Below are 22214 nucleotides of genomic sequence, written 5' to 3' on the forward strand. Positions count from 1 at the left end.
ATAACATGTAGCTGTTCTTCGCACTTGTTTCAATATGAATGTTTATTGTATTTTCTGATGTGCATGGGTCCCAAAGAGTGCAACAGTATACCACATTGCTTGTCCGACTATCGTTTGATAAGCAATTTATAGGCTTGTAGCTATTTTTGTATGTTTTGCCAGATGAATGATATACACTAGTTAACTGTTGCGTCAATATGTTGTAAACAGGGGGTCCCAACCAAGGACAAAAAGGGGGGGGGGGTCCAACTATATATCCCCATTCAAATGCATTGATCGTCAAAAAAAGGGGGGTCCAACCCCCGGAACCCTCCCCTGGATCCGCCACTGTGTAAAGGTGTGTTATATTTGAGGCCTGAATACTGTATTATTCCTAATCATTTGTCAGTTTGGACTTAAATTGTTCTTAAATGCGGCCATGCAAGTTGTAGTAAATCTGCATACGTTTTTTTATTCTAAGCCGAGAAACTGAGGATGTAAATATTGAATAACGTCATGAGACAGTCTCGTCTACAATTGAAGTTGGTTGGATGTCTTTATGAAGCTTTTTAATGTCTTAGTTTAAAATAATAGGCTGGTATTAAATGATGATGCTTACTATACAAAACCACATGCTCCGCAGGGCGCAGCTTTATACGACCGCAAAGTTCGAACCCTGAACATTGGGGCAAGTATGGACACAACATTCAAGCTTGATACAGCTCTGAATTTGGATTGTGATTAAATAGTTGACACAACACAGGTTTCTGACACATGATGAATGTGGTCTAAGAACTTAAACTTTAAAACTTTAAATTTTAAATTGGACATTACCTATTATGGTCCAATATCCAAAATCTAAATACATGGTTAGATTCAGCATATCAAAGAACCCGAAGAATTCAATTTTTGATTGAAATCAAATAAAGTTCAAATTTGGACCCTTTAGACCTCAATGTGGACCAATCAGATAACCGGGCCCAAACATCAAAAATCTAAATACATGGTTAGATTAAGCATATATCAGAGAACCCCATATATACAATTTTTGTTGAAATCAAACAAAGTTTACCGCAATTTGGACCAACTTGAAAACTGGGCCTATAATCAAAAATCTAAGTACATGTTTAGATTCAGCATATCAAAAAACACCAAGAATTCAATTTTGTTGAAATCAAACAAAGTTTAATTTTGGACCCCAATTTGGACCAACTTGAAAACTGGGCCAATAATCAAAAATCTAAGTACATGTTTAGATTCAGCATATCAAAGAACCCCAAGAATTCATTTTTTGTTAAAATAAAACTTAGTTTAATTTTGGACCCAAATTTGGACCAACTTGAAAACTGAGAAAATAATCAAAAATCTAAGTACATGTTTAGATTCAGCATATCAAAGAACCCCAAGAATTCATTTTTTGTTAAAATAAAACTTAGTTTAATTTTGGACCCAAATTTGGACCAACTTGAAAACTGAGAAAATAATCAAAAATCTAAGTACATGTTTAGATTCAGCATATCAAAGAACCCCAAGAATTCATTTTTTGTTAAAATAAAACTTAGTTTAATTTTGGACCCTTTGAACCTTAATGTAGACCAATTTGAAAATGGGACCAAAAAATTAAGAATCTACATACACAGTTAGATTCGGCATATCAAAGAACCCCAATTATTCAATTTTTGATGAATTCAAACAAAGTTTAATTTTGGACCCTTTGGGCCCCTTATTCCTAAACAGTTGGGACCTCAACTCCCATAATTAATCCCAACCTTCCTTTTGTGTTCATAAACCTTGTGTTTAAATTTCATTGATTTCTATTTACTTGTACTAAAGTTATAGTGCGAAAACCAAGAAAAATGCTTATTTGGGCCCCTTTTTGGCCCCTAATTCCTTAACTGTTGGGACCTCAACTCCCAAAATCAATCCCAACCTTCCTTTTATGGTCATAAACCTTGTGTTTAAATTTCATAGATTTCTATTTACTTATACTAAAGTTATAGTGCGAAAACCAAAAGTCTTCGGACGCCGTTGCTGACTACGACGCCAACGTGATACCAATATACGACCAAATTTTTTTTAATTTTTGCGGTCGTATCAAAATCTTGTTTGGCTGTGTTTTAGATACTATTCTAATATGACGTGCTTCTTTCGCTTTGTAAACAACACCGTGATAAAATTCTCGATATATCTATACTTAGCGCAGACTCCAAGATGTACACAAATGGCTGTTTAAATATGCCTCCCACGTAAATCCACATGTATCGTAACCTATGTGTAAACGGTTGTTGATTTCGCCGTATTAACAATTACACTTGAATAAAACCCTACAGAACATTTATTCTGATTCTGATGCATAACAAAAAGAATTTACACATTAGAGAACGGAAAAATGGACAAAAACAAAATAAATTAAAATTCCGCGAAATTCCAGTAATGATTTTTGCGCATTAACGTCATTTCAAAACATGACGTCATACGAATGAAAACGTCAAAGCTGAAGGTTTTTCTATTGCGTTTACCTTCTAAACTCGGATACAATTGCATTAAAATAAAGTATTGAGGTAGGTGTTGCTTGTTTTCTGTTCTATTGCATTAATCGCAAATTTACTGATTTCAGCAAGTCAACATGGCGGCTCCTTGGTTACAACATGTCAACAGTGAATTTGACGGTAGCTTACGATAAAAAATGTAGATTTAAAATGCAAATGTTTGGTTTACTGAGAAGTAAAAAAAGTAATCACATTTTTTTTCTAGCGGTTAGTTAAGAAATCATTCATGCAGGTTTATTAGATTTGTTTTACATTTATCGAACAGTGGGTAAAATAGAACAGCCACACACAAGGTATACCCATCATCGCTTCAGTTTTTTAATGATCGTATTTGTCCTATTAGAATCGAAATAATTCATGGAAGCCATAGATTTGTTGTAAATTTACACATGGCCTGGGCCGTGATATTCGTTAATTTTATCCCTCGCTAACGCTCAGGATAAAATTCGAATATCACGGCCCAGGCCATGTGTAAATTTCCAACAAATCTATGGCTTCCATGAATTATTTCTTAAGTATTCTTTTTAATAATATTCTATGTATATGAAATAAAGTATTAGTGTACTGTATGCCCTGGGGAATATCTAATGTATCATGTTGGTATTTTTTTTTATCAGATTCAGTGTTGTCAAGTCTATTTGATTTCTGTATGGAGAGGAATAATTAGATCCACTTAGTTGTCTTGTCTGAGATGTCATAGTTTTTTTTTTATGTGTTAAGTAAACATATGACGATGATGTGTGGTACTTTATCAAAGTCATGATTTCTAGATTATTTTGTGTATTTTTGTCATTGTTTTGTTTCAGTCAGTCTATACTAAAGAAATACATGCAGTTACTTGGCAGATTAATAGTCCAATACCGAAATAAAGATGCAACTTTTATTGTTATTAACTAATATATATGCTTGTCCATGATCATCATATTAGAAAAGGTAAATTCACAACGAAGTTGGGTTAAACCTGGTTTTATAGCTAGCTAAACCTCCCACTTGTATGACAGTTATAATGAAACAAGAGTATAATTAAAAGTTTTTATACAACTATCACATCAATTTAACATGAACCAAGAAAATGAGGTCAAGGTCAGATAAACCAAATTAGAAATACATGTAAACGTTACATTCAATCCATATACCAAATATGCTTTTAATATTTGACCTATTGCACATTACAGAAACAAACTAACCCAGGAAAACTTAACATTGATTAATGAACCATGAAAATGAGGTTATGGTAAGATGATAATTGCCAGAAACATTTACACCCTACAATCATTCCATAAACTAAATATATTTGAACTATTGTTTAAAATATTAGAAAAACAGACCAAAAAAATATAATATTGGGCAATGAACCATGAAAATTTGGTCAAGGTCAAATAAAACAGACTGACTTGCAAATTGTAAAATATTTTTCTACACCAAATAAAGTTGACCTATTGCAAAACAGTATTAAAACAAATGACCAATACATAAAAACTCAACTATAACCAATGAACCATGAAAATGAGGTCAAGGTCAGATGACACCTGCTAGATGAACATATACACCTTACAGTCATTCCATACACCAAATATAGGAGGCCTATTGCTTATAGTATCTGAGATATGGACTCAACAACTTAACCTTGTTCACTGATTCCATGAAATGGGGTCAAGGTCAAGTTAAAACTGTCTGACAGACATGAGGACCTGCATGGTATGAACATACCGAATTATTTATCCTATTACACTATTGTACTTATAATAAGAGAGGAATTAAGGATACTAAAAATATTGGTTTTTTTTAACAAGTAGTTACTGAACAAAGAAAATGAGGTCAAGGACAATGAACATATGACAGATGGTAACTTTATAACATAAGGCATCTATATCTATAAAGATGATTTTTAATTTTAGTTTCTTGTGTGTATATTTTGGAGTTTAGTATGTTGTCAATTATCACTGAACTAGTAAACATTTTTGTTTAGGGGACAGCTGAAGCACACCTCTGGGTGCAGAATTTTCTCGCTGCATTGAAGACCCATTGGTGGCCTTCGGCTGTTGTTTGCTCTTTGGTCGGGTTGTTGTCCCTTTGACACATTCCCCATTCACATTCTCAATTTCATAATAGGTAAATGAGACATTAATAGAGATCCATCAGCCAAAACTGTGTAAACATACACAACTACAAAAAAATTCAAACAAACATAAAAATAAATCTAATAAGGAAGCCAACAAATAAGGTGTTATAGATAATAGTTAATTTGACAAAGACCCTAAAAAAACAGTTTTTGTTAGTTGAAAGAGGGAAAATCGTCTTTAAATAAGTTTAAACCAGCATAATAAAACCTCTGAATGTCTTCCTAGGAGTAGGAACAATCAGACAGGCATTTCGTAATAAAGCCTCTTATGACTTAAGATTTTGATTGGACTATACAGATCTAGAGAGGTATCAGTTTACAGAGGTTTGTGAATCATTTCTAAATGTTCACTGGATAAAAGTTCTATAATGGAACAAATCCTGGAATGTAAGTGTAAATAAAACAGTTCAGTTTGTAGTATTTGGTTTGTAAAATTCAATTAAAACAGGGTTTTTTTTGCACAAACAACAAAAAGCAAATTCTAATCATAATTTATGTCCATGGAAGAAAGTTGGAAAACATAAAAATTCCTATTACAAAATATCCTAGGAAATATAAAACAATCATTTTTGACTGTGTATAACCATTTCTAACGTCAAAAATACAAAGATCACTGATATCACAGATTTTAAAATACTTTGAATGTTTCTTATAACTAGTTTTAATATGTTTTGCATGATGATCTGTTGAAATGACTATTGCTGCATACCAGTAAACCACAGGTGACGAAGAAAACACCATTCTGGTTAATACCTGAAAATAAATAAAGTCATCTCAATTAAGATTTTTATAATGTTGGAAAAGAAAACAATCAACAGCAATAATCTGCAAAACAGGTGGAGGCGCTTTCCATTCATGAGGGTTTATCACAGGCACTTGTCTGTTGAAGTTGTCTAAGATTTTTTTCTCTTATACACCTTAATATAAAAGTTATATTAAGTAATATAAGGGGGGGGAAGGGAATCTGAGACAAGTGCCTGTGGGGTTTACATTGAGTTAACATAATTGAGATTAATTGACCAATATTACAGAAGAGGGGACAAAAAACACTAGAGAAATTAGGGATGAAAATAAAAGTTAATGTGGTGCTAAAAGATACTGAATAGAGATTAATAGGCAAACTTTACAGAGGGAAATATCTGAAAGAAATAAAGAATTAAAAAAAAAAAAAAAAAAACCAGCATCCAGACTCTCATACATGTACATATCTTTCAAGGATGAGGTTTATTCTGGTTCAGAAAATGAAAACTAGTAAAGTAACATACTTTTCATTATCATTATGCTTTATATATGGATTAATAATATAAATGAACAGGTTTATATACCATGGAAGTTTCAGAGCAGAAAAGTCACTTGTTCAGGTGTCACTTAAATATAATCATTTGGAAAGTTATTTTTGACCAAAATGAGTAAAAAATATGAGTTTCCTCATGTTCCTACTTAAATAATAAAAAAAATTAATAGACAACTAACATGACTAAGCGAGATAAGTCTAACACAAAAAAGTACTTGTACCAGAAAATAAAATTTACTTATATAACTTTTACCCCTGACTGACATTGTAAAAAGTAGCTACCTGAAAGTTTTGGTACACTTGACTTTGATAAGAAAAATCTTCTAATGATAAAACCATACAGAGACCTGAACTTACCTGAATATGTATAAAAAACCATCCAAATACAGTAATGAACAATAAGTATGCAATATATGGCAACATTCTTTTGTTCATAAATTCATTTTTCTCTGAGTCTTTTATGTCCTTTTCAGGTATCAATCCTAATGTCAGACATCTCCATCTATTCTGTCTATAATAATATATAACAGATGAGACAGACAAAACACTCACAGGTAAAGCAAGAATAAAATTGGGAATTTGTCTGAACTCATAGTATCTCAAAAATCCAACATTCCAATGAGTATTCTGCACATGACTGTATGCAAACGGTATTCTATTTTTGCACCAATCAAAATCTGTTTCATTTACTAAGTTGTAGCTCCTTTGTCTTCCATACTGAATGAGGAATTCTGGTATTTTCCACTTTCCACTTTGATTGCAAAACAAATCACTTATGTAAAACTGGTAAATAAGAAAAGGTAATAAAAATAATATTAAATATATCACAACTTTCAAAATCTCTGTTAAACAGAGTGAAATTTTGCTGATGAAGTCTTTCTTACTACACAATAAATGTATCACAATATTCTGACACCTTTTATGAAGTTCAAAGCCAGCAGTCAGTAATCCATTAGAACGTGAAAGACAACTTAAACTTGATAACATCATGGAATGATTTCTTTTTCTTTCTTCAAATTTCAACATTGAATAAAAAGTCAAATATGCAAACAATATTTCTGAATAAAACGCAGACATGAAAATACTGGCTGGATTGAAACAAAATAACAATGCAGCCTTATATGCTAAAGATTTAGACTTCAAAATACTTTTACTCAGTCTATACAAAACATTTGTGGTTTTTAAGAAAATATAATAGTTGAAAATAAACCCTGATACTATAAGTACTGTTCTATACTGCATCACAAATTGCATTGGCAAACATACACTATTGGCTAATATTCTGACACACCATGGAAATAACGGGAAAAAGGCTAAACTGTTTTCATAAATATATCCATGTTCAGCTACATGGAGGAAATATACACCATCCCATCTGATGAATCCACCTAATATATAGTGAACACATGTATCCAGTGGATTGTCCTTAGATTGGTCATATGGTGGATTAAACACATCAGCATTGTGATCTGGTATCAAGATGTTAAACACAACCTAAAATATATATAATTATTAAACATTATGTGTGTTATTAAGATCTGAGCAAAATATTTAACATCAATTAAACTACAATTTTGATGCAATGTTCTTAATTCATTAAATTTCTGACTGGCAAAATATTGAGGTTCAAGAGCATCAGAGTTATATATAAAGCAGTTTATCCATACTGCTCCAATGATATTTCTAGTACAATGTAGTTAAAAGTCTGACTAATTACTGGTAATTTTATCAGTAAATCTGATTTCCATGTTATATACTTTTCTCTTACATGAATTTGTGGTCCATTTGAAACTGACTTTTTTCAAAGTGTGACTGTTCAGAGTAATGTTACAGGTTATATGTGTTAGCTGTTAGATGTCTTTGGTTTTGGTGACATAAAGTTTCTGTTTGACTTCACATCTATATGGATGCATTTTGTTGAGTGAATGTATAAGGTAAATAGCTGCAAAGTCTTCATCCATTTCATTTCTGTCAAGATTATTTACCCTCATGATCACCTTCATGTACTTAACTTGAATCCCGAGAATGAGTGAATATTTTGATATGGTACATGTTATATCTTAAAATGTTTTTGCCAAATGCAGAATTTTTTGGTTGATTGCAGAACTATTTGGAACTGGACATGCAGGAGATAAAGAAAACAGCAATCAATCAAATACACTTTTTTGTGTAGTGTTTTTACACAAGAGTTTGGTCACTCTATGAATTTATAAAGCAAAATATTGAAAGGCTTTTGATTGGCTTATATTTATAGGATAATGGTATTACTTACACATGTTAAATACAAATGCACCACTTGGGAAGAGCTTTCTTTTCATTTTTTTTTATGGAGTAGATTTTCAATTACAGTTTGTGTCTAACTATTAAGGTGTTGGACCAATGAGGTGATTCAGACATATTAGGTGTTGAAATAGCCAGTTGACCAAATTATATAAATAAAATTCTCTGAGAACATGGAGAAGAATTATTTAATTATAACATAGTAGCATTATTGTTTATATTTAAAATTTATTTAAACGGACTCCAAGTGGTTTTAATGAATTGAACATCATCATCTAATGGTCCTTGGGACATGCACATATTTCTCATTAAGGATCATGTGGACCCTTTGGCTAAAATGGCTGATTTTTCACCTCAAAATTTCCTCTGTGTACAGATCAGACAAACCTGTGAGTCTAAAAAAGATTTAAGGCATAGCATGCATGCCCTAGATAAATAAATTTTAAATATGTTTGATGTTTTTGAAAAACCTAAACTTAACAGGATTATGAGGTGCACTTTTTTTCATTCCTACAAAAGGTGCCAAAATAAATCAAGTTCGAAAACAGGTTTGAGAAGTTCCCCACAAGTAGTAATTGAAGTGAGCTGTATCGCTTGACATGAACAATAGATGAACAATAGATAACTGACAATAATAGGTAATTTAAACTACCTGGTTGGACCATATCAAGTGAAACTTAACTGTTTGTTAATTTTATCATCTTTTGCAGGGGGAAAAAAAGTGCACTACCAAATCCAGTTAAGTTTTTAATTTTCTAAATCATACAATGCATTTGAACAGGGACTTTATACTAAGACGAGGGTGGTAAATGGGGGATGCTTGCACGGGAAAAAACGTGAAATAAGACATGATTTCACGTTTCTGTCACGTTGAACGTGATATAATTTCTGTCATGAACGTTGCACGAAGAATAAATACTTTTAATTTATAAAAATGTGAACCTTTTGTGACTGAGTCACTGTCTTCTTATATAGATATATTAATATAAAAAAGAAGATCATTGATGTGGTATGATTGCCAATGAGATAACTATCCACAAAAGACCAAAATGACACAGACATTAACAACTATAGGTCACCGTACGGCCTTCAACAATGAGCAAAGCCCATACCACATAGTGAGCTATAAAAGGCCCCGTTAAGACAATGTAAAACAATTCAAACGAGAAAACTAACGGCCTTATTTATGTAAAAAAATGAACGAAAAACAAATATATAACACATAAACAAATGACAACCACTGAATTACAGGCTCCTGACTTGGGACAGGCACATACATAAATAATGTGGCAGGGTTAAACATGTTAGCGGGATCCCAACCCTCCCCCTTACCTGGGACAGTGGTATAACAGTACAACATAAGAACGAACTATAAAAATCAGTTGAAAAAGGCTTAACTCATCAGATGGACAAAAATACAAGTGGACGTGGCCCGGTACTTATAGATCCCAACACAAAAAGACACAATGAACAGATCTGAGAGTAGTCACAGTTATCTGACAGCTAGTTCAAAGCCACTAACAACTAATAAAAAAAATCATGCAACTAAGACTGTTTTACTTGATATTCCCGATTTAGTATACACATTTATGATATAATTGGTTTCATCTTTTAAAAAGTATTTCTTGACGATCCCTGCCAAATGTTTGAATTTTATTTGAAAAATACTGAGCACGCAAAATACATGTAACATAATAAGCATTAGAAAATTGTGATGCACGTAAAATTAAATAAGCAGAACACGTTGAACGAGACGCCTATCTTGCACGACTAAACGCCAAATAAAAAAGTAAGAACACGTTGAACATGAAATAAAAAATGAAAACAACCCTTTACCACCCTCTTAGACAGTTGTATCTACTCTACAAACAATGACAAATTTATATCGTCACCACCAGGATTTGAACCAGGTCGCCTACGTGACAGTCAGTGCATTAACATACTGAGACAAAGAATCGATTCCCTAACTCAGTTGATAAAGACTGGTTTTATATGTTCTACCTGTACTAACGAAAGGAAGCAACCCCGCTACACTATTCCCTCACCACAAGAGTCATCTTTATATATGACTCTTAACAACACAAACCCTGGCTATACTCCAGATAACCATCGTGGATTTTTTAGCCGGGCGCCAAATGTAACTGGAGAGCATGTTATCTACTCAACAAATTTATATAGTCACCACCAGGATTCAAACCCCGGTCGCCTGCGTTACAGTCAGTGTTTTAACTCACTGAGCCAAAGAATCGATTCCCTAGCTCAGTTGATAAAGACTGGCTTTATATGTTCTACCTGTACTACTCTGACATCCAACAACTGTTTTGCCAGACAAGCTGGGTCTGTCGGACTATAAGGAGGGGAAGCAACCCCGCTACACAGTTTTAAAAATACTTAGTAAGTCCCTGATTTGAATTTTATTATCTATGGCATGCTATGCCTTAAAACTTTTTCAGATGCACAGGGTTGTCTGTATTCAGAGTAAATTTTGAGGGGAAAAATCAGCCATTTGAGCCAAAGAGTCCACATGAACCTTAAAAGTACAAATAAACAAGGAAAGACAGAAGGGGTTGTGATAGAATATAAATGAAAACTAATTTTTATTGTGACGTCTTGTCAATGGTAATTGGACGCTGGGGCAAATGAAACATTATTTTACTTAAGAATTAAATTCATTTACAAGATACCTGCAAAGTAGAAACCAGTAATCTTGAATGCAAAGAATATTTTAAAAGTTTTTCATTCATGGGGGCGTCCATCTTGGGAACTCATCCAAAGACTCCACATGTCGATTGCTTTCATAGGTCGAAATACCTAAGAAAATGCAATGAAAGTTTTGATTGGATATTAGGAAGACGTCCTGGATATTGACAGCGTTTGATCACCACAAAGCTAAAACTATTTTTTCAATTACTGATGATAGTTCTTAAAATATGGCGTAAATAGTAGGTCAGAAATATTGTGAATGTGCAGATTTAAATGCTTTAAACCTGAAGTGCGAGTTATGTGAATCTAATCCATTGTACAAGCATAAAAGAACAATAACAAATTATCTCCCCTTTGAAAATTGTTTATAAAACTTCTGTTAATTTATAAAGCAGATTCTAAAAACAAAACTTTGCAGGAATCAAAAAAGAAAATTCAACTGTAGAATTGTATAAAATACACGATCACTATACTATAATACTAGAGAGGGATCTGAAATCCTAACAATGAAATGTTCTAAATAATTTAAATAAGACAACCATCAGTAGAGCTTATTGCAGAGATAGTACTTCATTTACCATAGCGGCTTAACCCAGTTTAAGGTTGGTACTTCAGGTATAGGCACAGTCGCTTTATTTGCTGTAAAATCAGCTGCCGGCGTACATAGGCATACACCGCCCTTGTCGGTCTTGACTCACCGGCAAGCAATCAGCTGGTCATAAAAGTATGACGGGAAGCACATTTTTAGGTAAAAGTCAGAATTTTGAAAGGTGAAACATTTTTCAATCAGACTAGAATGTGATACTGCAAAGGTTCACTATGACGATAATAAATTGCAATGCCATATATTTTTGTTTAAATTTATAAAATTGTCTCGGAGAAATGTTTTTATGATGAATAAGCACTGGGATAAAAAAATTGCACAACAAAAAATATATATTTATTATTAAAAGGTTCATTTTCATAGGCAGATTCGGAGGGGCTGGGCCCCCCCTTTTGTGGGAAAAATTTGGTTGATTTTATAGGGAATCACTGATGCATGACTGGAGTGGGCCCCCCCTTAGGTCAGTCAGCGAGCCCCTCCTTAGGAAAAGTTCTGGATCCGCCACTGATTTTTTATATTCCCAAGTGTAGTTACCAAAAAGTCTAAATTTGAACTCCTGTCGATATCTTTAAATTAGCTGGTTCCACTCGTTTTATTTTTCAGCCATTTTAACCTGGTCACGTGATAGGGCTAACGAGAAATAGCCCTAATAAGAACAAATGATCCAGCCCCAGAGAGTTTTTTGCAATGAAAGGGATTGATACACATATAAAAATAAAACTGTGAAGAACAATGTTTTATCATTAAATTGGCTTATCTTTCCAAAAACATACTAGTTTACCATGTCAAAAACAAGATCAACACACCAAAAAACATTCACACAACTAAAATGCAACAAAAGATCTCAAATTTTAAGTGTTTTGCCAAACATCTAATAATGGAATAATTTCCATCAAAATTTTTGTTGTTGTTTTGTTAATCCCTCTTCACTGGAACCTCAATGTAACAGCAAGAAAAACAAACAACAAAATGTAAACACAAATCACACATGTCAAAAGGAATTGAGATCAGTAATGAGTTGTTAGTCCAACTTAAAAAACAACTAAAAAAAACAGAGTATGTTGAATGAATCTTTATTGCAAAAGCATAGACATGCTAAGGCAACATTAACAACATATATTACATAATATAAAACATGAATAGACAGCAGAGAACAATAGAATAATATAATGACATGACATATAAAGTTATGAGACTATATTAACTCGAATATTCGAGGCAGCTTTTACATAATTACACAATTTGATCGTAAGAGACTTACTAGAAGCTTGTAGAATATTTAATAGCTTGTGATCATAAGGCCAAGAACAATAATGCTTGTAAGTTGTTAGAGTACTCACAGTTACAGAAAGTTATTGCTAGGCCTAATTGCTATAAGTAGTAAAACATAACTAAATTGCAAAACAAGTTAAGTAATGTGTCAAAGTGTCAAAAAATTGAAATCAATATTAATACTAATTTATTCAGTATTCAAAGATCTTACTACGTATTAAGGAATAATATTGACATTCAGTTTCAGACTTTCTTTACAAATCATGAAAAAATGTTTTTTTATTTTAGATAAAAAAGAATGAAAGGCAAAGGGAAGGGAATATCTGACCAAGATTGCCCTCTTCTGTTTCCTGACCTTGAGCCAGTAGATCATGAAACAAAATGTCCAAAATATACAGCTAGTAAGTCAATATTGTCCAGAACAAAATGTTTTAAGTTCATGGCTATGGTCATAAAACATGCAACATTTTACTGTCTTTCATGCTGAAAACACACATCCTGTAAAAACATGTAGGTTAAGGGTACATTTAATGTTACTGTGCCCCCAGTGATAGGCGAAGGGGGCATTAAGTATTACCCTTGTTTGTCATTATGTACATCCAAAAATTTGTTTCTATTCTCAAACTTTAATTTGCCTCAACCAATAAAATGTTATAAAACTTATATACAATCCTTTTACCATAAAATCAAGTTCGAATTTGGGTGGCATCACTTTTACAGTTCTTGCTCATGAGTTATGTCCCTTTACAAGGTTATATGCAAACAGGGGCATCATCTGTTTCATATGGACACATTCTTAATTTAATGCGGTATACATGTATATTGCTTCACATGTACAAGTTTCTAAAAACTATATTTGTCAGAATCATATGGCTTCATGGCTACATGAAATATATTTCACAAGGTTGATATCAATGAAAAACAATAAAGTGTTAACAATAAACTATAAGTGTTTTTTCTAATGCACATACGTATGAACCAATTCTCAATTTCCCTCCTCAGATATTTTATGAATTTAAAAAAAAATTGCATGGCAACAAAATTTGTAATTTTGTTTAAATACAGATTCAGAAATTTTAATCTTAGGAAAGGAAAAGCTAAAAACAAACTAATTATACTTTTAAAAAGGACATACACTACATTTTAAGTAATAATAATACTTTATTTCCATAAGCAACTACAGCTTATTGGATTTACACAATATAAATATCCAATAGATAATATACAGCATAATATAACATTTATACACAAATTATACAAATCAATGAAAGAATTAGCCATATTAAACTAAAAATAAACAAAAAAGTAAGAGTAATTCTGTACAGTGATATTTTACTAATTAGTTTTAGCTAGACCAGAAGAAGAAGGTATAGTTGTAGAAGAACTAGACCAGATACAAATTGATGTAGAGACTTTGTTAGCTGCTGTGGGATTACGTCTAAAACAACTAGAGGAAGAGAAAAGCACACTTAATAATTGGCAGGATAAAAAAGATGGAAAACTTGTTAAAAATGTGAGTACTTAAGAATGTTTGAATGATAAAGATGATGGAAAACAATGTATAGTTACATGTGTTAAAACAAAATATACAGTCGAACCTCGTTGTGTCGAACTCGGTTGTGTCGAAAACTCGGATAAGTCGAAGTAATTTCTCTGTCCCGGCATAATTCCCGTTTGATCAATGCATTTTAACCTCTGATGATTTGAACTCGGATGATTCGAATTCTCGGCTAAGTTGAGGTAATTTTTAAGTCCTGTTGATGTAAAATTGATGTAAATTGACCCCGATGTCTCGAAGTTCAAAATTAAAAAAAAATTGAAAGAAATAAAAAGTTAAAAAATAAAATTCATAACGGATGTTTTTCTTGTTTAACCTATTCATTTCCATAATTGATTAAAGCTGTGTAAATTTCATAAGTGATTAAAGCTGTGTAAACATTCTTGTTTGTAAAACAGTTAAAATGACATGTTTATGATGACCGCTAATCAACACCTTTGTTGATCGTCCAAGAGGAACTTGAATGTGCTGAACCTATTTCACTTGGTATATAAAGAAACGAATTTTAATGACCCAAGCTGAGATTAAATTAACCATTAGAATAAGAACAATAATTAAAAGGATTAAAATATTTCATTAATTATTATGAGTCAGTCTTTTTAATCTATGAACACTGTTCACATTCTTTAAAGATTAGTTATGAAAATACTTTCGCAAGTGATTCCATAATTTATAGTGACTGACCTTTGTAAATATTTGTGTATTGATTTTATTTGTGAATGTTGTGTGTTGAATCTGAAAAATACGGAACATAAATACACAATCATATATTATCATATCGAAAAAAGCACAATGATCAATAAACATGCATCTAGTTTACAGAAATCACATATTGGTATTTCATACATTTCAAATATATGACGTCACACTCGACCTCGGATGAGTCGAATACTTTCGTCTGGTCCCTTCGACTTCGACACAATGAGGTTCGACTGTAGTAACATTTGTGAATACTCTGTTAGACAAAATCAATATACTGTAATAGAAGTCAGATCATATAGTTATATGTGTGAATACTCTGTTAGATAAAATAGACATTGTGTAGTAGATTCAGATCACAAATACATTTCATCAAATAACAGGGTTTTTTTTACTTGGTAATGTATACTAATATCATAGCAATGAAATGAGTTCGAAAGAGATGAGTTATCTGTATTTATTAAACAGATATTATTTATTTTTACATTAAACGCAAAATTATTTCAGTGGAGATAGACCACTAACATTTCACCTTATTTTAACCAAACAAGAAAAAATAAGCATAAAATCCTTAACAGAAGACTGTATACATGCAATGTTTTATCAACAGAAGACTGTATACATGCAATGTTTTATCAACAGAAGACTGTATACATGCAATGTTTTATCAACAGAAGACTGTATACATGCAATGTTTTATCAACAGAAGACTGTATACATGCAGTGTTTTATCAACAGAAGACTGAATACATGCAATGTTTTATCAACAGAAGACTGTATACATGCAATGTGTTATCAACAGAAGACTGTATACATGCAGTGTTTTATCAACAGAAGACTGTATACATGCAGTGTTTTATCAACAAAAGACTGTATACATGCAATGTTTTATCATTTGAAATATCATTTGTGTTTGAATTGAAAAAAAATGACAGCAATTAATGCAGTAGCCATTCTATTTACATATAAAAACTATGATATAGAAGTAGGATATCAAGAGAACTTGGAACTAAATAGTTTTTAAGCAAAAGTCAATTATATGTAAGATAAAACTATTTCCTTTTAGCAACAGCCAGAAACCCCTCCACCATCCTTGAAGAGAGGTAAAACTGCAGATGAAAAACCCAGTAAGAAATTTAAAAGTCAGGGACCAGATGTATCTGGTAAAGGAGCACATGCAACACCTCCAGGCAAACCAAAAGGCAAAATAGCACAGGTATTAAAATAACACTTGTATTGCAAAACAACATATTAAACTTTTCTGATGAAAGTAATGGTTGAAGTCAAAGAATACTTTGAAGAAAAGATTAGCTTTACAGAGTCGAGAAAAAAAGATGATGAAAAAAATTTGACTTATTGGAATATAATATATTAAAATACTGTAAATCGCAAACCAAATTATTTGATACTTTTTATGGGCTGAAGGACAATGTGTTTATTCATTTGAGATACCCTTTCTCTTCCTACTGCACAACATTGTTGTTCATGTAAAATGGAAATTATCAATTTCCGACATTTCATGAGGACAGCAGGTTACGCTTGAAAGGTTTGACTGTGTCAAAATATGTTACCTGTAAGGGAACACTCACAAAACACCCAAAAGGTGTTGGTGCTCTTTTAATGATTAATTTGTTATTCAGAGTTACTTGCACTCTTGAGGTTTCCTTGAAATATAATTGATTATTGATTGCTTAACACTGAGCATAGGATTTCTCACAACTATTTATTCAAAAAAATTTGCTATTGTTATGGTATTTTAAAACTTGATTTTTTTCAAAAGTTTGTATATTATTTGTCATACAAATAAAAAAAATTCCACATTTTCGATATATAATATATATATGTAAGAACTAGATGAAGCTTACAAACATTTAAAATTAAATGAACTGCATAATTAAAGGGGAAACAACTCTATTTTTCAAATTCACTCCCTTTCATTTCTGATTTTAATTTCTTCTTTTATGCATCTAAGTCCTTTACCTCACTCATTTGATTTTTAGGTTGTTCATGACATAGGTATAGCTTCTAGAATTTCAGTTTAGAGAGTTGCAAGATGTCATAATCATTTGTAAATTACAAGGTGATGAAATTTTGATAAATCTGTACCTTTTAATTGAGATCAGACAAATGTTTTAACTAAGAATGTGCAGAAATAAATTTGTGGAATTTTTACAGTTGCAAATGCAGGATTTAATGTTTGGGAAGAGGTGGCTTCTGGAATTAGGAGTGAGAAGACAGTGGCTCATCCAGGGTGTTGGGTTCTGTGTGTTAGTACCCCCTATTATTTTGACGATCAACACTTTTGAAGGGGACATATGATATGGTTGGAACTCCCCCTTTAACGAGTGGCTGGATCCATCACTGGAAGACCATCGTGTGACAAAAGAAATGGATGTACTTTTAACTATACTTGTCTTTTTTTCTCTTTTATTTAGGAGAAGGGTGTATGCAAAGTGTCTCCCTGTCTGAAATTGTTCCTATTTGAATACATATTTTGTCATACTAATTATGTATTTAAAAGACTTAGAAATAAAATGTACATACTGTTACAATATAATTTTAGGTGAGATCAGAACTAGAATTTGCAGCTGATTCTCCTGAAATCTTACCAAGACTACATAAAAATGATGTTGTAAATAAGTTCTGGCAGTCTGTAGAGCCTTACTGTTCTGATATTACCAATGAAGACATCAAAGTTCTGGAAGATCTTCTCAGGTCACATGACAATGATGATGATTACTTTAGAATACCACCACTTGGCAAACATTATACAGAGAAGTGGGCAGAGGAAGATATACTAGAAGAACAGAGGGATGGTAAACATTTGAATTAATTGAGTTTTAACAGCGAAATGGTTTCAAAAAGATTTTATCCTATAGGCTACAGTGACTTAAAGTGTCTCTCCTGAGTCTATATTCTGTTGTTCTATTATTCTAAAATAATATTAATTGGGATGTACCACCCAAGGAATGTTTTTGCTATACAGTTTTAATTGGCAGAGCTATGCCTTAAGAAGAAAATGTTTCTACATGTTTTCCACAGTCTTCATCTTAAAATGAAGCCTTTTAATCAGTGTTCATATAGGTAGATGACATATCAGCACCAAAGTTACACAGTTCCTCTCAAGGAACTTATATTATATTTATTGAATTCTTAATTGCAGCACATGGTTTGTTGGGAGATTTTACAATAAAAACATTTTTGTCAAAACTACACCATGCAGTGATGCTGCCTTTGCAGAGAAGATATAATTACGAAATCAGGGCTTTTCCATTGTTAAATCAAATACAAAGCATTGACTAACATTAATTATTTTGAATTATATTGGAGGGAAACAAACAAACAAAAATTACTGGATCAAGATTATGTTATAAAAGTTAGTTTTTTTTTTGAGTGCACAAAACACATTTTTATGATGTAGATTTATACTTCCCACACATTCCCTGTCTAGGTACTGTATACACAATCATCATATAGATTACCTTGCTACATGATCAATCCTCTTGTATTGTCAACTTTAACATAATTCATGATGGTAAACTCAGTTACTAAATTATGTTTATTTTATTTGTAGGTGCTAAAATGAATAGCAAAACAAGAAATACAAACAATAATCATTATAACAATACAGAAGACAGTACAACATTACTGAAAAAAGCAGAACAGAAGTAGGTATTCTCTCTCTGGTTTATCATCTATTGACAAACATTTAATTAAAAAATGAAATATCTGTAAAATATAAATTAATAAACAGCTGCGCCATGAGTGCATGATATGCCCTTCGTCATGTTTGAGAAGTTTTATGCAATAATCATAAATAGTTTCTGAGATACGGCGCAACATGTGAAAAAAAAACTTGTTTTACAAAAACCCAATAACTCTAAAATAAAATTTTGAATCATCACCAAAAAATATACAGATCTTTAGATTAATGTAACTAAGAAGTGTGTAAAGTTTTAAGCAATGATTATAAATCGTTTATGACATATGGCGCGACATGTGAAAACCCACCCTCTTTTTGACAAAAAACTCAATAACTCTAAAATAGAATTTTGAATCATCACCAAAAAGTATACAGATTTTTGGATTTATATAATTAAGAAGTGTGTGAAGTTTAAAGCAATAATCAGAAAGAGTTTTTGAGATACAGCACGACATGTGAAAAATACACACCCCTGTTTTAGTTATAAAGTCCTATAAGTCAAAAAGTTTAAAACCTATGTTCACCCAAAAGTATACAGATCGTTTGACCATCATAAGAAAGAATTATGTTAAGGTTCATGAAATTTGGATAAGCGGTTCTCAAGTTAAGATGCGACATGTGGAGGCAGGACAGACATTTGTATACCATAATACGTTCCATCAAAATTTTGACGGGCGTATAAAAAAGAAGGAAAAAAGATATTTAGATGTAAGAAACATAAAGCAACAACTTCTCCTTAGTGATCACAGTGATATAATGTTATTACTTAACAATATCTGATGGTTAATAACAGCTTTTTTGTCAGTGTGAGGTTTTTACAATGTCTCCATGATTAATTACTGTTTGAATGGGGGAAACCCTTCTAGGGAGGTAGAGTATTGCCTCTTTGACACATTCCCCATTTCCATTCTCAATTTTATTGCCTGTGATTGCAGAGTTTAGATGATATATATATATAATATACATAAAACCGTAGGATTGGTATGGAGATCTGTGTCTGATATCTTAATGATATGAAAGAATAGAAGAAATTTTGAACTTGTAAATTCCTTTCTATAATTTATAGCAATATAGATGAATCCCCTTTTGGACCTCTGACACAGAGACTAGTATCAGCCCTCATTGAGGAGAACATTATGACCTCTATTGACGATGTTATGACAGATGTAAATGGTGGATCAGAGGCACCAGCTATATCACCAAAGGCTCTAGCAAAGCAATTAAATATTGGTATGTATTTAAAATCATAACTGAATATATCAGCAAAGGCTCTAACAAAACAATTAAATATTGGTATGTATTTAAAATCATAACTGAATATATCACCAAAGGCCCTAACAAAACAATTAAATATTGGTAAGAAGCCAAAATAAAAACTGTAGGCACCGGCTGTATCGCCGAAACCTCTACAAAACAACTAAATATTGGAAGTAGCCAAAATATCACTGAATGCCATAACTAACAGATTTAATCATTAAACATTTGTAACATTTCTATTTTTGTCTCAACTCAACAAAGTCTATCTTCTGTCGTTGATTGCCAAAAAAATTACTTAGAAAGAGCAAATTTACATGTTTAAGTTTATGTTAAGGTCCTTTTAAAGGAACCCTTATGCTATTAAAGTCAATGGGCATTTCTCCTTTTCATGGAGATTATTTCGACTTTGCATCTACTGTCATTGTTCAATGAATTTAAATGTTTGGAAACTGTGTTGTTGATTCCTGATTGGCCAACAACAATCAAGCCATGTAAGTCATGGTTTAACAGAATTATTAACTATATGTATATCTTGAAATTTTCAGAATTTCAGCCTGTGTCAATTGTCATCTTTGTCTTTACCATAGACATAATTTTAATATTATATTGACTTTGTAGGTAATCCCAGTCATTTGGAGAAGAGAATCAAAAGAGAGCTGGAAGAACAGGGTCTATTAGATAGTGAAGATAAAGTCGATGATGACCCAGATGATGAGATTCTAATGGAACTAAAACAAAAACAACAAGAACTTAAAACTTTATGTCAACATAATATTAGTATGACAAAAAATATGTTAGATAAAGCAAAGGAGGAAATGAAGAAACAGGACTTGAAGAAAAAACTAGCTGCAGCAGACTCAGAGGTATATTAATTATATATAAGACTAATACAAAATTAACTGGAAGTTATTGTAGAAATAAATGTAACCAAAATTTTCAAAAATTGAGCTCTGAGCCTGTTTATCGGGGAGACTGTAATGTAGCACCCCGTGTTATTTAATTCAAAATTGCTTATACTTTGTAATGGAGATATCTTCTGCTATCCCTATATATGTGTAAGTAAATCATATGAAATGCTTTTCAGCACTGTCACCAATAGATTTCTGTTATGGACCTGATGTATTGGAACCTCCAGATTTGGTTTGATTCTGTTTTAATCAGCATTTTATTTTTGTAGATTCTAGAAGCATATAGAAAAGTGCAATTAGCTAAACAGAAGAAGAAGACTCCAACAAAGAAAGAAAGAGATTCTGTTTGGAAAGCACTGAAGGACAGAGAAAATATGGTTAAAGTGATTGAAGGGTCTGAGAAGTGAATTAATTTATAGAATGTTAAGCAGACATTTACTGTGTATGTTGTATCTGTGAAATGGTATGGTAATATTTGATTCAGTTGCAATAATTTGGATATTTAAACAAAAAGTAACAGCAAACAGGACAATTTGGAAGTGTGGTGCTTGGAATGATTTCACAGAATAAATTCTCAGGATTATGACTTATTTACTAGAATATCAATAGAATATACATTCACAGACAAAAATAAATGAATAATTGAATGCCGTAAATACTCTCTTCAGAAAATACCTTCTTTTAATGATAAAGTTGGTATCTTATTCAGAAAATAATAGTTTGGTAATGACTAGATTTCATGTACATATAAAGGCAATTATAATTATGTTAATTTTACATGTTAATATTATTTTAGATTTAAGACTTCATCTATCTGAAGCTTAAGTAAATCTTTAAGTTTCAGTATTTTATAAATTATAATTGTACTTAATATTATTCATCATTCAATGTATTATATATGCATCTCATTAAGACATTATATCATTTTTTCTTTCATACTGAATAGTGAACCCAATTTCTTTCCATAGTTTTGCAAGATATCTGTCAAAAAACAATGATGCTTAATTTACCATGATCTGAGTTCTTCTATGCATAAACCTTCATCGGAAATGCTCAAAGCCAACAATTGGGGTTTAAGCAAAAATTATCAGCATTGAACATTTTCCCTTAAAAGGTTACAAATATGCTTTTTCATATGTGTAAAGCCATGTATACTAATCATGGATTTAGATTTTTTTTTTAAATTAGGGAATGAGGGATGGGGTTCCACCTAGAAAAGGGGATTCCACACTGTTACATAATTACCAAACACATCCTAAATTTTTCTAGATCTGCCATTATGGAAC

The 22214-nt window shown here is 31.9% G+C and overlaps 2 protein-coding genes across 3 annotated transcripts; one reads left to right on the forward strand and one right to left on the reverse strand.

Annotated features, from left to right (window-relative positions):
- Positions 1–5125: 5125 nt before the first annotated feature.
- LOC139481209 (GPI mannosyltransferase 2-like) lies at positions 5126–11042 on the reverse strand. The gene is made up of 3 exons (XM_071264375.1): positions 10909–11042; positions 6302–7438; positions 5126–5403 (listed from the first exon to the last, which is right to left on the reverse strand). Exons 1-3 carry the CDS (start codon positions 10978–10980, stop codon positions 5143–5145), a joined length of 1470 nt encoding a protein of 489 aa, XP_071120476.1. The 5' UTR covers positions 10981–11042; the 3' UTR covers positions 5126–5142.
- Positions 11032–21842, forward strand: LOC139481210 (transcriptional adapter 3-B-like). Of its 2 annotated transcripts, none has more exons than XM_071264376.1 (9): positions 11032–11166; positions 13092–13204; positions 14147–14316; positions 16127–16276; positions 17624–17876; positions 18635–18728; positions 19830–19993; positions 20639–20883; positions 21198–21842. In XM_071264376.1, exons 2-9 carry the CDS (start codon positions 13102–13104, stop codon positions 21333–21335), a joined length of 1317 nt encoding a protein of 438 aa, XP_071120477.1. In that variant the 5' UTR covers positions 11032–11166; positions 13092–13101; the 3' UTR covers positions 21336–21842. The 2 variants fall into 2 exon arrangements, with proteins under 2 accessions (XP_071120477.1, XP_071120478.1); XM_071264377.1 differs by having other exon boundaries at positions 11048–11170.
- Positions 21843–22214: the final 372 nt, after the last annotated feature.

This window comes from Mytilus edulis, chromosome 7 (genome assembly GCF_963676685.1).
Source record: "Mytilus edulis chromosome 7, xbMytEdul2.2, whole genome shotgun sequence".
Classification (NCBI taxonomy): domain Eukaryota; kingdom Metazoa; phylum Mollusca; class Bivalvia; order Mytilida; family Mytilidae; genus Mytilus; species Mytilus edulis.